General features: G+C 40.2%; 2 protein-coding genes across 7 annotated transcripts in view; one reads left to right on the forward strand and one right to left on the reverse strand.

Moving 5' to 3' along the window:
• Positions 1-16,328, reverse strand: part of RTN4IP1 (reticulon 4 interacting protein 1) — a 154,832-nt gene that overhangs the window by 42,724 nt on the left and 95,780 nt on the right. Inside the window, exon 1 of one of the 4 annotated variants that reach the window (XM_086707519.1) lies at positions 14,360-14,571. The exons of 1 other annotated variant lie outside the window; for it this stretch is intronic. In XM_086707519.1, the coding sequence (XP_086563645.1) occupies positions 14,360-14,459 (100 nt within the window). In that variant the 5' untranslated portion in view covers positions 14,460-14,571. 2 more of the 4 variants (XM_086707520.1, XM_025925717.2) reach the window with 2 other exon arrangements.
• The window catches only part of QRSL1 (glutaminyl-tRNA amidotransferase subunit QRSL1), a 32,147-nt gene continuing 23,869 nt past the window's right edge, over positions 8,051-16,328 (forward strand). For 2 of the 3 annotated variants that reach the window (XM_025925777.2, XM_086707517.1), the window contains exon 1: positions 8,051-8,188. In XM_025925777.2, the coding sequence (XP_025781562.1) occupies positions 8,165-8,188 (24 nt within the window). In that variant the 5' untranslated portion in view covers positions 8,051-8,164. The remainder of the gene's footprint in view (positions 8,189-16,328) is intronic. The other variant, XM_086707518.1, reaches the window with a different exon arrangement.

A 16,328-nucleotide genomic window follows, 5' to 3' on the forward strand; every position in this document is an offset into this window, starting at 1 on the left:
CTGGAACACAAACCAGCCCTCAACAAGTACAAAAAGACTGAGATCATACCGTGCATATTTTCAGACCACAATGCTATGAAACTCGAAATCAAAACACAAGAAAAAGTTTGGAAAGGTAACAAATACTTGGAAACTAAAGAACATCCTACTAAAGAATGAATGGGCTAACCAAGAAGAGGAAATTAAAAAGTTCATGGAAGCCAATGAAAATAATAACACCACAACCAAAAACCTCTGGGGTGCAGCAAAGGTGGTCATAAGAGGAAAGTATATAGCAATCCAAGCCTTCCTAAAGAAGGAAGAAAGGTCTCAGATACACAACCTAACCTTATACCTTAAGGAGCTGGAAAAAGAACAGCAAATGAAACCCCAAACCAGCAGAAAACAGGAAATAATAAAGATTAGGGCAGAAATTAATGCTATCGAAACCAAAAAACAAAACAGATCAATGAAGCCAGAAACTGGTTCTTTGAAAGAATTAACAAAATTGACAAACCACTAGCCAGTTTGATCAAAAAGAAAAAGGAAAGGACCCAAATAAATAAAATCAAGAATGAAAGAGGAGAGATCACAACCAACACAGCAGAAATAAAAACAATAAGAATATTATGAGCAATTATACGCCAATAAAATGGGCAATCTGGAAGAAATGGACAAATTCCTAGAAACATATACACTACCAAAACTGAAACAGGAAGAAATAGAAAATTTGAACAGACCCATAACCAGTAAAGAAATCAAATCAGTAATAAAAAAATCTCCCAAAAAATAAGAGTCCAGGGCCAGATGGCTTTCCAAGGGAATTCTACCAAACATTTAAAAGTTAACACCTATTCTCTTGAAGGTGTTCCAAAAAGTCGAAATGGAAGGAAAACTTCCAACTCTTTCTATGAGGCCAGCATTACCTTGGATCCAAAACCAAACAGAGACCCCACTAAAAAGGAGAACTATAGACCAATTTCCCCGATGAACATGGATGCAAAAATCCTCAACAAGATACTAGCCAACTGGCTCCAACAATACATTAAAAAATTATTCACCACGACCAAGTGGGACTTATACCTGGGATGCAGGACTGGCTCAATATCCACAAAAACAATCAATGTGATTCATCACATCAATAAAAGAAAGGACAAGAACCATATGACCCTCTCAATAGATGCAGAGAAAGCATTTGACACAATACAGCATTCTTTCTCGATAAAAACCCTCAAGAAAGTAGGGATAGAAGGATCATAACTCAAGATCATAAAAGCCATATATGAAAGACCCAACACTAAGATCATCCTCAATGGGGAAACACTGAGAGCTTTCCCCCTAAGGTCAAGATATGACAGGGATGTCCACTCTCGCCACTATTATTCAACCTAGTATTGGAAGCCTTAGCCTCTGCAATCAGACAACACAAAGAAATAAAAGGCATCCAAATTGGCCAGGAGGAGGTCAAACTTTCACTCTTCGCAGATGACATGGTACTCTATATGGAAAACCCAATGAGCTAAAATCAATGCACAGAAATCGATTGCATTCCTATACGTCAACAATGAAGCAACAGAAAGAGAAATCAAGGAATCGATCCCATTTACAGTTGCACCAAAAATGATAAAATACCTAGGAATAAATCTAACCAAAGAGGTGAAACACCTATACACAGAAAACTACAGAAAGCTTATGAAAGAAATTGAAGACACAAAAAAAATGGAAAAAAAGACACCACGCTCCTGGATAGGAAGAACAAATATTGTTAAAATGTCAATACTACCAAAAAGCAATCTACATATTCAATGCAATTCCTATCAAAATAACACCACCATTCTTCACAGAGCTAGAACAAACAATCCTACAATTTGTATGGAACCAGAAAACACCCCTAATAGCCAAAGCAATCTTGAAAAAGAAAACCAGAGCAGGAGGAATCACAATCCCAGACTTCAAGCTGTATTACAAAGCTGTAATCAAGACAGTATGGTACTGGCACAAAAACAGACACTCAGATCAATGGAACAGAATAGAGAACCCAGAAATGGGCCCACAGATGTATGGCCAACTAAGCTTTGACAAAGCAGGAAAGAATATCCAATGGAAAAAAGACGGGTCTTTTCAGCAAATGGTGTTGGGAAAACTGGACAGCCACATGCAGAAAAATGAACCTGGGCCACTTTCTTACACCACACACAAAATAAACTCAAAATGGATGAAAGACCTAAATGTAAGACAGGAAGCCATCAAAATCCTTGAGGAGAAAGCAGGCAAAAACCTCTTTGATCTTGGCTGTAGCAACTTCTTAACACATCTCCAGAGGCAAGGGAAACAAAAGCAAAAATGAACTATTGGGACCTTATCAAGATAAAAAGCTTCTGCACAGTGAAGGAAACAATCAGCAAAACTAAAAGGCAACAACAGAATGGGAGAAGAAATTTGCAAACGACATATCAGATAAAGGGCTAGTATCTAAAACCTATAAAGAACTTATCAAACTCAACACCCAAAAAACAAATAATCCAGTGAAGAAATGGGCAAAAGACATGAATAGACACTTCTACAAGGAAGACATCCAGGTGGCTGACACATGAAAAAATGCTCAACATCACTCATTATCAGGGAAATGATACATCTCAGAACCACAATGAGATACCACCTCACACCTGTCAGACTGGCTAACATTAACAACTCAGGCAACAACAGATGTTGGCGAGGATGCAGAGAAAGGATCCCTTTTGCATCGCTGGTGGGAATGCAAGCTGGTGCAGCCACTCTGGAGAACAGGATGGAGGTTCCTCAAAAAATTAAAAATAGAACTACCCTACGACCCAGCAATTGCACTACTAGGCATTTATCCAAGGGATACAGGTATGCTGTTTCGAAGGAACACATGCACCCCAATATTTATACCATCACTATCAACAATAGCCAAAGCATGGAAAGAGCACAAATGTCCATCAATGGATGAATAAAGAAGATGTGGTATATACAATGGAGTATTACTCAGCAATCAAAAAGAATGAAATTTTGCCATTTGCAACTGCATGGATGGAACTAAAGGGTACTATGCTAAGTGAAATTAGTCAGAGAAAGACAAAAATCATATGACTTCACTCATATGAGGACTTTAAGAGACAAAACAGATGAACATAGGGAAGGGAAACAAAAATAATATAAAAACAGGGAGGGGGACACAACAGAAGAGACTCTTAAATATGGAGAAAGAACAGTTACTGGAGGGGTTATGGGAGGGGGGATGGGCTAAATGGGTAAGGGGCATTAAGGAATCTACCCCTGAAATATTGTTGCACTATATGCTAACTAATTTGGATGTAAATTAAAAAAATTAAAAATAAATTAAAAAAAAGAAAGAATTGGGATGATGTGAAAAATCCTAATCTGTCATCAGTTTCAGTGACTTTAATCCCATCTAAGGAAATCAAACTTTGTTGGGATGATTCTGTTGGCTATATATATTTTTGCATTTATTTAGCCATTTACAGGATTTATGATTTTATGTCCAATAAAAGTGGCTATCTCCAGAAAAACAGCCTGCCTTCATCTTTCAAAACAGACAGGTCCTTGCATTCTTGTCAAGGGAAACAAGTGCTTCCTACAGTTTATAATCTAGTACTCATTATTTTATTTCCCCAAGCTACCATTTCAGCAATCTTCTGCAACAACAATCACACATTCCGCACCCCCCACCCCACAAAAAAAAAAAAAAAAAAAAAAAAAAAAAAAAAGGATTCATGAGCAGGAAACATGGTAACTTACAAATAATATTACTTGGTTAAGTTATATAAAACTAAGATGTCTCAAGAATACTATATACAAGTAAAATGTGTCACAACATTACATTATTAAATAGCAGCCAAGAAAGTCCCGATCTAGTCAACCTACTGAAATCAAAACATACACAATACAAATTGTCCATGTGCATTCAAAGAAATGAAAAGTTAACAGGTTGAAATGAAGACAAAATGTACAAAGTACTCAAGGTTAGAACACCACTAATTTTAGTGTACAACCTTAAGTTAAAATGAAAATATAAAATGACACAAAAATAATGACTGAATGACAACTACATATGTGAAGCACTAAAACAGGTAGTAGTTGACAGGGAACATGAGATCTACCTTCAAAGGATTTATAATCAAAGGGGATGACAAAACATACGGATCACTGGGTATAAACCTTCCACTTAAAGGCATAGCCTATAAAAACTATTATCTTTATACCCTATGTAAATGAATAAAGTGAAACACTATTTCCAACTAGTAGCAACTCTTCAGAACAAACAAAAAGAATACAAATGTGGATTTCATGGGACAATCATAGTAAAGACATTTCAATTCTCCCTTAATAGTTTCTAGCTACAAACACTTTTTGAATCTAAGTATTTCCTCAAACCCCCTGCCCACAAAGAAATGTGTAATAGCTATTCCTCACATTGTCTAGATTGGTACTGTCCGATAGAAATACAATGCAAGTCACATTAATTCAAAATGTCCTAGTAGGCACTAAAAATGAACAAACAAAAATAATTTTCATATTTTACTTAATATAGTCAAAATATTATCAGGTCAATATGTAATCAATATAAAATTGTTGGGACATTTCACATTCTTTTTTTTAAAAATTCTTAATGTTGGGGCGCCTGGGTGGCTCAGTCGGTTGGGCAGCCGACTTCGGCTCAGGTCATGATCTCACGGTCCGTGAGTTCGAGCCCCGCGTCGGGCTCTGTGCTGACAGCTCAGAGCCTGGAGCCTGCTTCCAATTCTGTGTCTCCCTCTCTCTCTGACCCTCCCCCGTTCATGCTCTGTCTCTCTCTGTCTCAAACATAAATAAATGTTAAAAAAAAAATTAAAAATTCTTAATGTTTATTTTTGAGAGAGAAAGAGAAAGAGAGAGAGAGAGAGCGCGCGCGCGCAAGGGGGGAGAGGGGAGGAGCAGAGAGAATCGCAGAGGCAGGCTCCAGGCTCTGAACTGTCAGCACAGAGCCTGATGCAGGGCTTGACCTCACAAACTGGGAGAGCGTGACCTGAGCTGAACTCGGAGGCTTAACCGACTGAGCCACGCAGGCACCCCAACATTCTTTTTTTTACTAAGTCTTTGATATCAGTGTGCGTTTTACACTAACTGCACATCTGAATTCAGATTAGCCACACCTCGGTTGCTCACCACCCGCCTGTGACTAGTCGTTACTATACTGGACAGCACAGGTCTAGATATATTCATTGAGTTAAAAATATCAACTTTAAAAATTGGAGTCAAAAGATCTAAAGACCAAGAGGGCACCAGGCTGGCTCAGTCAGTAGAGCATGTGACCCTTGACCTCAGAGTTGTGAGTTTGAATCTCATGTTGGGTGTGAAGATTACTTAAAAATAAAATCTTTAAAAAACAACAAAAAAACCTAGACTGTGAAAGTGTACTTTATTTCCCAAATCCAGCAGTTCTCCAAGTTTTCACATCCCCAAGATCTGTGGAGTCTAACTCCTTTCCTTTCAACTACCTGCAGGAGGCTGGATTTTCTTCACTAACTTCAAATGATGTATTGCAACAGATTGAATACAGCCGTTCATATGAAAATCCACCTGTCTTATTAAACCAGAAGGCACAGAGATAAGCAAACGTGTTAAACAATGCTATCCTTCTTACTCAATTTTTTTCCTTATTTTGGAAACTAGTTATTTTTCATTGTAAGCACTTTGAAGTAGACCCTACACTCTATCAACCACCACCTTTTCCAATGCTTCACATATGGACTGGTCTCTCATTTTATGTCATTTTATATTTCTGCCCTAATTTAAATTTTGTAATGTCAACACAAAAGTTCACTGCATTTTTAAATGAAAATTTAAAATTTTCTCTTCTAATTTCTAATAAGGTAAACACTGACAGCTATAACTCATATAAACAAAAGCCCATTTTAATTATTAACAGGCTAAAGAGATCTCAAGACCAAAAAGCTTGAGAATGGCTATCCTAATCTATCACACAGCTCCTGGAAAATAGGAGGAAGAAATGAAAAGATGTCAGTCTCAACACTTTCATCTTTCTCTATAAATTCCACAAAATGATTCATTCTATCATTAATGCTGACTTTGTAATTGGTTTCTATGAACCAAGAAATTGAACTAATCACACACAGTTCACATACAGTAACTGTTATGAGGCAATCTATGTTGCACACAAGGCCTTCAAAACACAGACTCATGGTTAAAATAAACTGCATATGGCAGCTTATTTAGAACATGGAGGTTAACTAATCATCTCAAGAGATTTTTATGTTTTCAGAAGACAGGAGGAGTTCCCGCAAGCAATCTTTTTGTCATTATTTTCCAAAAGTTAAATTCACAAAGGGTAATCAATCTTTTTGGCACTATAATAATTGCAAAGCACACATAATTTTAAGGAATATAGTGCTTTCCAAACTTTGGCAATATGCCTCAGCTGAAATTAAGATGGTAACATTCCCATTTAGGATGAAGCATACAGGAAAGGGTATTTAAAAAAAAATTTTTTTTTCAACATTTATTTATTTTTCGGACAGAGCGAGACAGAGCATGAACGGGGGCGGGGCAGAGAGAGAGGGAGACACAGAATCGGAAACAGGCTCCAGGCTCTGAGCCATCAGCCCAGAGCCTGACGCGGGGCTCTAACTCACGGACCGCGAGATGGTGACCTGGCTGAAGTCGGACGCTCAACCGACTGCGCCACCCAGGCGCCCCAGCAAAGGGTATTTTAAAGAGCGAGAGCAAAAATCCAACAGCAGAAATGAAGTACTGTGTCCAAATCCTGGCAACCTGTTCTGTTTTGTCCACTGGACCAATAAAGACAGACGAGAATAGTGAGAGAGCAGAGAATTATTATAAAAATGCAAATTCTGAACTGATGTGAAAACATAATCATACCTCCAAAACCTGCAGTGGCCCTCAGAATACACAAAGTTCCCCGGATGATATACCAAAAAGTTAGCTGTGGACCCCAAATTAGCTCAAATCCCAATCCTCACTGTAAAGAGGCATGGAAAAATTTCAAACATATATTTGCTTATATTTTGTAGAAGACTGAAGTATACCATGAACACTGCAATTTCAAAAACCTGAGAAATAATATGTGCTGAGATACTGTCAAAAACCCAAACAATTCCTTTGTATTAACCAAAGAGCTGTAGTCAAATAACATCTTTTAAAACTGACCCCTGATGAAATTCTGGAGAAAAAAAAAAAAAAAAAAAAGGAAAGAAAAAGGGAAGGTGGAATGTCTTCCGAAAACTTACTTCTCATATTAACATCTATAGGATTTACACTCGCGGCGTGAACTTTGATAATAACTTCATTTGGATAGTGTATGACAGGTATCATCATGTTCTGAGTAAATCGAAGCACCTCGTTCTTTCCGTATTTATCTATCACCCAAGCAGGCATGACGGTGCTCCTTGGAGAGGTAGTACTAATCTTTTTAACTGAAGGCTTTTGTATAGCATGGCTTCTCCAGAAGCAAACCGCAGTACATGCATTTCTTTTAAGTACACAGGTTTTCAGCAGAAGTTCCATCGTAAACAGTGGTTGTATTGTGGGCCCTAAGTAAAATGCATTTAAATTGGCTCAAACTCTAACCCCTAAATTAGGTCAATATCTGCCAAACACACTGGCTGATTTCAGTTGAGAATTCAAAATAGAAGTCAGCCTGCCTAATGCCGCAATTGAAGGAAGAAGAATATGGAATTATTCTGCTCTTCCCATTTGAAAATCTCCAATTAGCGTTCCAGTCAGTATTCTGTCATTCTCTTCCCTCCTTACACCTCCCCTTTGAAAAAATACAAAACCCCTAGAAGCCAGCCCTGTCCCGAGAGCCCTCGGCAGGACAAGCAAACCCCGCTCTATTACCACACGCTACCAAGAACCTGAGACTCCCCGACTCCCTCCGCGACCCTAGCCCCGAGTCTCCTTACGACCCTCTCTCCTTCGCAGCAGGAGTTGCTTTGCGGCGCCAACCAATCACGTGCAAAGATAATTTCCGCGGGCTGCAATTCGACCAATCTAAGTACTCGATGTTGAAACGGTCAGTGACGGCCAAAGATGGCTGCGCCCATGTAATACAGGCGCGGGTGTTGACCTTTTTTATTCCTCCTTGTCACCTGGTCCCTGTGGTGGCAGGCTGGGCACGAGGACCATGCTGGGCCGGACCCTCCAAGAAGTGAGTGGAACTGGCTGTTGAGGGCCCAGGGAGGTTAGAAAGATTCGCGGAATCCGTGGACAAGGAGCCCCGGGGTCTGACCACGCATCTTGGTCAGCCTCGGCCGTCTCCTTTCCTGGAACTGGGTGGGGGCTTCCGACCTTCGGGCCATTCACCTGTACTCTCTATACCCGTTCTGGAGTTACGACCTCAGCAGGGGAGGCTTACGCAGCACGGAACGGTGCGGTGGAAGTGTACCCTGGCTTCTTTCAACTAGACGTTTGCTAAAAGCTTGGGTCAGGCCCCTAGTGGATGGGCTTTGCTGGTCCACTTTAGTCCCTCTTCGGTTCCCTACACTTATCTAATGCAGTTATCGCTTAAGAAGCCCGTGAAATCTGTACTTTGCAAAATACAAACGAGTAATTTTTAGTCCCCCCCCCGCCCCGCCCCGTCCCCACTTCCTTGATAGATTCTTTAGGCTTCAACTATTAGTAAGATAGCAATGATTCTCTCACCCGTGTCTTCCATTTCCTGGAGCTCAGTTTTATACTCTAGGCTATGTTTGTAAATGCCTTCTGGACATCTCTTCAAAATGCCCCATAACAACCTCAACTTACTTTAAGGAAAGTTGACTTCATCATTGTAACAGGACCACGTCTTCTCAACCTCCACCTTAAAAAACAAATCAAAACCTGATTTCTGAATTCTTAATATTCTCTTTTTAATGGCACAGCTGTTATCCCAGTTGCCCTTAACATTCTTCCTCATCTGTCATATCCAATAAATCACTAAGCCCTGTTAATTCTATTTTGAATTTACCTCTGGAATCTGTTTCCTTTGCTTCCTCTCTGCTGTTAAGACTTCAGATCTCCTTGCTTTCTGGCCCAGTATCTCTCAAACTTGGCAACTGTCTGCAGGCCCACTCATATAAGAATCCTGTCAGGCTCTTGTTAGAACCACAGCTGTGTCCCACTTTGGGAGCTCTGTGATTTGGGGCCCAGAGTATATGGTTTAACCAGGGCTCCAGGTGAATCTGCTAATAAGTAGGGGTTTAGGCCCTACCCTGCCTTCCATTTTCCTGTTGTATTTTCACCTGGGAAATCTTTTTATCTGTCCATGCGGTAGCCTTTTAGAAAGCTGTAAATTACAATAACAAAAATGACAGGCATTAAATAATAAATAGCCCTTACCCAAAGTGCATTAGTGTTTTACCATCTTATATTACACGTGGTCTCTACTATATATTTCTGTACAGAGGCACCTTCGTGGCTTAATCAGTTAAGCATCTGACTTTGGCTCAGGTCGTGATCCTGCAGCTTATGAGTTCAGGCCTCGCATAGGGCTTCCACTCTCAGTGCAGAGCCTGCTTTGGATCCTTTGTCTCCCTCTCTCTGCCTCTCCCCCCTCTCAAAAATAAATAAACATTTAAAAATTTAAAAAAATAAAATTATGAAAACAAAACATTATCTGGTAGTTATTTTCCCACCCCAAAAGTATCTTCTGTCCACTCCATGTTTTTTCTACATCATTGTACTGATGTCCCAAATTCTACCAATTAGAAATTAATTAACTTAGTACACATTCTCTTTTAAATATGTAAAGACGCCTGGGAGGGTCGAATGATTTATTCACCCATTGTTGTGAATTACAATAGTTCAATAAAATTTCTCTCCCTCACATAGTTGCTATAATCAATTGAAGAAAGGGAAAATTTGCTGGGGAGGAAATTCGGGGGAGGAGCTGGGAACTATAATAGAGTTTTGAGGCAATGTTGGGGACCTACGTAAGGCTTAGAGTAACAGGAGCCCTGAGAGGAGGCACTCAAAGGAGGTAACATGCCAAACAGGAGATAAAACTATTTGTAAGTTTTATGCAGGTACATTCAGGAAAGAGGAGTCTCACTTTTACCTTCCCCCTTTGTGGCATGATCCCACGGTTTCTAGGAGCCAGACACCAGGCTAATATTACTAATCCTAAAGTTATTAATTATATATTCAAGAGGCTTCTTGGGGGTCTGCCTAAGAACCCTTAATTGTTCTATGGGAAAACAGATTCCAAATTTTAAACAACTCAGTTACTCATTCAATTAACATTTAGTGAACACCTCTGTGTTCCAGTCGTTGGGGATTAGCATTGAAGGCAAACAGAAGTTCCTGCACTCATGAAGCCTGCATTTTTATGGGGAAACAGGCATTAAATAAGTTTTTATTTTTTTAAGTAAATATAATCGCAGATAGTATAAGTAATATGAAGAAAGACTAAGCAGGCTACAGTGTGAGAAGTAGTAGGGGTGGGGGTGGAGCCAGATGGCTTGGAGTGGTTAGGAAAGGTTTCTCTGACTGCCTGGGTAGATTTTAAAGAGACCTGAAGGATATGAAGGGTGAGCCCTGGGAGGGTCTGGAGGAATAGTATTCCAGCCAGATGGAACAGTAAGTGCAAAGAGTCTGCAGCAAGAGCAAGCTTGACATGTTCGGGAATTGCAAGAAGGCCAGTGTGCCTGGAGAGATGTGAATGAAGAGGAGAATAGTGGGAGATTGAGGTTAGAGAGGTAAGTAGGAGCCAGATCATGGACAACTTCTTAGGCCATGGTAAGGAAAAGCTCCTAAAGGCTATTCCTAAAGATATGGTCTACAAGAAAGCAAGTGAGGAAGCAGAAAGACCAGTTAGAAGGCTGTTGCATTGGCAAGAGATAATGGCAGCACAGATGGGGTGGCTGTAGAGGTAATGTGAAACGGGTGTTTTTCTTGAAGTTAGTTGCTGATGGATTGGATACAGAGTTTGAGGGAAAGAGAAGAATGAAGGAGGATGCTTAAAGTTTTGGCCTGGGCAGTTGGGAAGATGGTAACAGCAAGATCGGAAAGACTTGGTGCCTGGGTGGCTCAGTCAGTTAAGCATCCAACTTCGGCTCAGGTCATGATTTTGCGGTTGATGAGTTCGAGCCCTGTGTCAGGCTCTGTGCTGACAGCTCGGAGTCTGGAACCTGCTTCAGATTCTGTCTCCCTCTCTTTTTGCCCCTCCTCCCCTCATGCTCTGTCTCCCTCTCAAAAGTAAATAAACATTAAAAAAAAATGGGAAAGATTTTTTTTCCCACTTTTTTTTTGAGGTATAGTTGACATATCACGTTATATTTGTTGCAGGTGTACAACATAATTTGGTATTTGTATACACTGCAAATTGATCACAATAAGTCTAGTTTTTCCCTGTCATCATATAAAGTTACATAATATGCAGTACAATATTGTTGACTATAGTCACCATGCTGTACATTATATCCCCATGACATTTATTTTATGACTGGAAGTTTACCTCTTGACCCCTTTCTCCCATTTTGCCCATCCCCTAACCCCTCACGCCTGGCATCCATCTGTCTCTTCTCTGCATCTACGAGTTTTGTTTTGTTTTTTAGATTCCACATATAAGTGAAGTCATACGGTATTTGTCTTTCTCTGTTGTCACAAATGGCAAGATTTTGTTCTTTTTATCTTACCATTTGTGACAATAGAAAGACAAATACCGTAGGATTTCACTTAGGTGTAGAATATATATAATATATATATAATGGACTATTAGGTAACCATATATTAGGTATATATTAAATGAAGTGTGTATGTATATATATACATATATATATATACACACACATATATATGCGTGTGTGTGTGTATATACACATACACACACACCACATCTCCTTTATCCATTCATCCATCAATGGACACCTTGGTTGCTTCCATGTTTTGGCTATTGTGAATAATGTGCAATGAACATAAGGGTGCATATATCTTTTCAAATTAGTGTTTTCGTTTCTTTGGATAAATACCCAGAAATGGAATTGCTGGATCACATGGTACTTCTGTTTTTAGTTTTTTGAGGACCCCCATACAGAAAAGACTCTTAGGAAGCATATTTGGAAGGAGAAAGTTATCAAGACTTCTGGGCATGTTAATTTGGAGATGCCTGCTGGATATGCAAGTGGAGATGTTGGTTAAGCAGGCGGATATAGGAGTTTTGGAGATCAGGAAAGCAGCTAGGTATGACAATATAAATTGACCAGAGTATAGAAGATAATTAAAGTATGTAGACAGATAAGAACACCCAGGGAGCTGAGCACAAAAATAGAAGAAGGCCTAAAACTTTCCAACATTTAGAGGTCAGCAATAGGAAGCAGAGCCAGCAAAAGAGATGTGAAAGAATGGTAGGTAAGGCAAGAGGGAAACCAAGTCTCGGTGTCCTGAAACACAAGTGAAAGAGCTTCAAGAAGAGAGTGCTCTCTTAAGTTGAATGCTGCTGAGAAATACTGTATACAATTAGGACTGAGCAGTGACTGCTGGATTTAGGAATGTGGAGGTTGCTAGTGATCTTGATACAATTTCTTGGAACATTGGAGACAAAAACATGAATGGAATGTATTAATGGGTACCAGTCAACTGGACACTCCGGCCTCAAGGACTCTCCTATACCTTCAGCATTTATTAAGACAATTATTTTTGAAAGACAGTTCTTTTTCTAAGTGAACTTCTGATGCTGTCTGTAAAGTTAGTAGTATAGTGGTCCAGAGTGTGGGCTTTGGAAACAACAGCAGGCCTTGGTTGAATCCCCACTCTACTTTCCAGCTTTGTGACCTCACGCAGGAACTTTAATTTTTTATCTGTAAAATGGAGGCAATAATATCAGCCCCTCAGAGTGGATATAAAGATTAAATGAAATACAAATCATTGATGGGTGGGAGGATGTGGGAAATAGGTGATGCTCTTGCTGTGATGAGCACCCGCTGATGTATGGAATTGTTGAGTCATTATATTTTATACCTGAAACTAATATAACGCTGTGCTAACTATACTGGAATTAAAATTAACTTAAAACTGGAGCACCTGGGTGGCTCAGTCCGTTAAGCATCTGACTTCAGCTCCAGTCATGATCCCACAGTTTGTGAGTTTGAGCCCCGCGTCAGGCTCTGTGCTGATAGCTCAGAGCCTGGAGCCTGCTTCAGAATCTGTTTCTCCCTCTCTCCCTGCCCCTCCCCTGCTCGCGTGTTGTCTCTATCTCTTTCTCTTTCTCAAAAAATAAACATTAAAAAATTAAATTAAAATTTAAAAAGTAAATATTTTTTAATGTTTATTTATTTGAGACAGAAAAAGGGGCAAGCACGACCGAGGGAGGGGCAGAGAGAGAGAGAGAGAGAGAGAGAGAATCCCGAGCAGAATCTCCGCACTCATAGTGTTCAGTCTCCCAAACCATGAGGTCATGACCTGAGCTGAAATTGAGTTGGATGCTTAACTGACTGAGCCTCCCAGGTGCCCCTAAAAAAATAAACTTTAAAAAAAAAAAAAGAAAGAAATATAAAGCATCTATAAAGCATCTAGGATGATGCCTAGCATTAAGTGCTATTGTTAACATTAATTTTGTTACAGGGACAAATTTGCTAAATTATATGTATTTAGAATTCTCTCTCCCCCTAGTTTCTAAGAAGAGTGACTCCTGAGGAAGATCGCTTATTTTTTCTAAGAAGGTGTATTGTTTTTTATTGCTGCCTAACAAATTAGTATAAACTTTTTGGGTTAAAATAATCTTATTATCATCTCACAGTTTTGTGGGTCAGGAGTCCAGGAATGGAGTAGCTGGGTTCTCTGCTCACAAGAGTCTCACAAGGCTGAAATCAAGGGGTGGGCCAGGACTGTGGTTTCATCTGAAGCTCAAGGTCCTCCTTCAACCTCATTGGTTGTTGGCAGACTCGATTTCTTTGCAGCTGTGGGACTGAGGTCCCCTTTTTTTGGCTGACCGTGTGGATGGTTGGGCGAATGAGCTGGGCGGACAGGAGTTGGAGGATAACTAGAATTGAGGTTTTGGAGGTTATACATATCTTGGTAATGATGTCATCTGGGACGAGTTGATGACCTGAGCAAGGTGAAGGAAGGGTTTGCCAGAAATGAGGTTGAACTGAGAGGCCGGGTTTCAGTGTACATTACTTGAAGCCTGAAGTCAACAAGAATAACAACAGGAGCCACTGTAAAGTAGACTAAAGGGAGCTAAGTGCTAAAATCTTTGATGAATGAAAAGGAGTACCAGGCAGACAGTAGGTTCACACCCCAGGAAGAGTGATAAAAACTCCTCCAAGTCCTGTACTTCAGATGAGCTGGGATTTTTGAGTGAAGAGGGAAGAGAAAGGCATTGAAGAATGAGGAGGATACTTACCTGCACACTCTCCCCTCCCCCTCTGGACTCTGGTCCACAGTAGGTAGAAGCTAAAACAGTCATCTCTTGGGGCACCTGGGTGGCTCAGTGGGTTGAGCATCTGACTTCAGCTCACATCATGCGCCAGCAGTCCATGAGTTCGAGCCCCACGTTGGGCTCTGTCCTGACAGCTCGGGAGCCTGGAGCCTGCTTTGGATTCTGTGTCTCCCTCTCTCTCTGCCCCTCCCCTGCTCGCAATCTATCAAAAATAAACATTAAAAAAAATTTTTTTAAGAAAAAAATTAATAAAACAGTCATCTCTTGAGAAAGCTGCAGGAGAAGCAGTGGCCTCAAGGAAACACCTATTTTCTATTAGAGAAAAGAAGTGCCAGGGAAAACAAATTTGGTTTTTTTAACAAAAACTTTTATGGTCGATTTTATCTCATATTCAGATATGACCCCTTCAATTTTGTCCCAGGGAAGCTGCACTGTTTATATTTTCACACTCCTTATGCTCAGGTCATTCTAGTTAATTAGCATCTTTGTTTTCATTTCTCTTCTCCAATTCTCTTTTTCATTTTCTCAAATCTGGATTTCCTAAAAATGGTCCTAATGAAGATCAGCAGCATTTCAGATGAGTGCTCCTAGACAATCTCATTTCTTGCCCTTGTAACCACAACTGAAACGGGTTTCTCTTGTATTCTTGTACCAGTTGGCAAGTCACAAAGCATCTGAGGATAGTAGGCATTAGGAGACTTGAGGGGAGGCAAGAAGACAGTGAGACATAATTTTTGTCATTCTTACAATTTGGCCCGCCTGCCCCCGCCCCTCCCTGAGTCACTGCCTCAGCCACCTGTGGGCAGTGCTTTCCTCCTCTTGTGCATCAGCCTTAGGGGTCCTCTCAGTGGCCTGTTCCCACTGCGTTTCTAATCTTAAGCTCAGCCCTAAGAATACCGCTGCTTTGATGATTTATTCAACAGATGAGAGCAGATGATTTGCAGATTTTCCCCTCAAATGCAAACTCCTGTTGCTTGATGGATGTAGGACACCTGAAAATACAGTCAACTTGGAAGACAAACTAAGCTTGCACTCATGTAGAGAGAGATGGTGAAGGAGCTTGTATTATGAAGTTACTTCTCCCCTATACTACTATGTGGCTTTGGACAAATCACTAACCTCTCTGAGCTTCAGTCTTCATTTGTGAAATGAGGTTAATAATACATAACTTATGTGGTTGTTATAGGGTTAAGTGAAGTAATAATGCATGTAAAGCACCTATGTCTGGCTCTTGGTTAATAATAAATATCACTCCTTCGCCCATCTTCCTTCTCTCTGAGCTCCCATCCCAACTCTTTTCATATAATCTCCAAAGCTGCGGTGTGTCTTCTTTGACTTATAATTCATTCCTTTTATCTAATTAGTAAGTACTTACTACTTCCTACAGGAAGTATTAAATAGTCATCACTTCAGGCTTTACTGTAAACATCTAGGTTCTGCTCATTTGTAATGCAGTTTATTTTAACACTTCTTTTACTAGCTTCCCTAATGCACCCCAGCCAGGATTTCAGAGAAGTTTCCTCTCAGTTTGCTTTTGAACCCATATTTTATAAACATTCTCTCCATTTGTAGTGGCTCTGACTTGAATTCTACAATAGTTATAAAGAACTTACCTAGAGCCATAAGCCCCTGCAGGGCCTTGTCCGGTCAGTTTCTTTCTTTCTTTCTTTTTTTTCACTCTGGGTTGTGTGTGTTGCAGCTAAACTGCTCTCTGCACGATCTACCCTAACCCATGCTCCACCCACCCCAGGCCTCCACTGCTACTAGACAGGATGGCTTACCTAAACCACTGCTCTTGTTGGTACAAACCTGACTTGGAAACAGCCCTCCGCTAGGGCAATGAACGTCATGTCCCCCAACCCATACCCAAGCTAACCGATGTGTTACCCTCATTCAGTACACCACCTAGGTATAGCGTTCTCTTGGTTTTGAA

The sequence above is a fragment of the Puma concolor genome, chromosome B2 (assembly GCF_028749965.1).
Source record: "Puma concolor isolate L17-30 chromosome B2, mPumCon1.1.hap2, whole genome shotgun sequence".
NCBI lineage: Eukaryota > Metazoa > Chordata > Mammalia > Carnivora > Felidae > Puma > Puma concolor.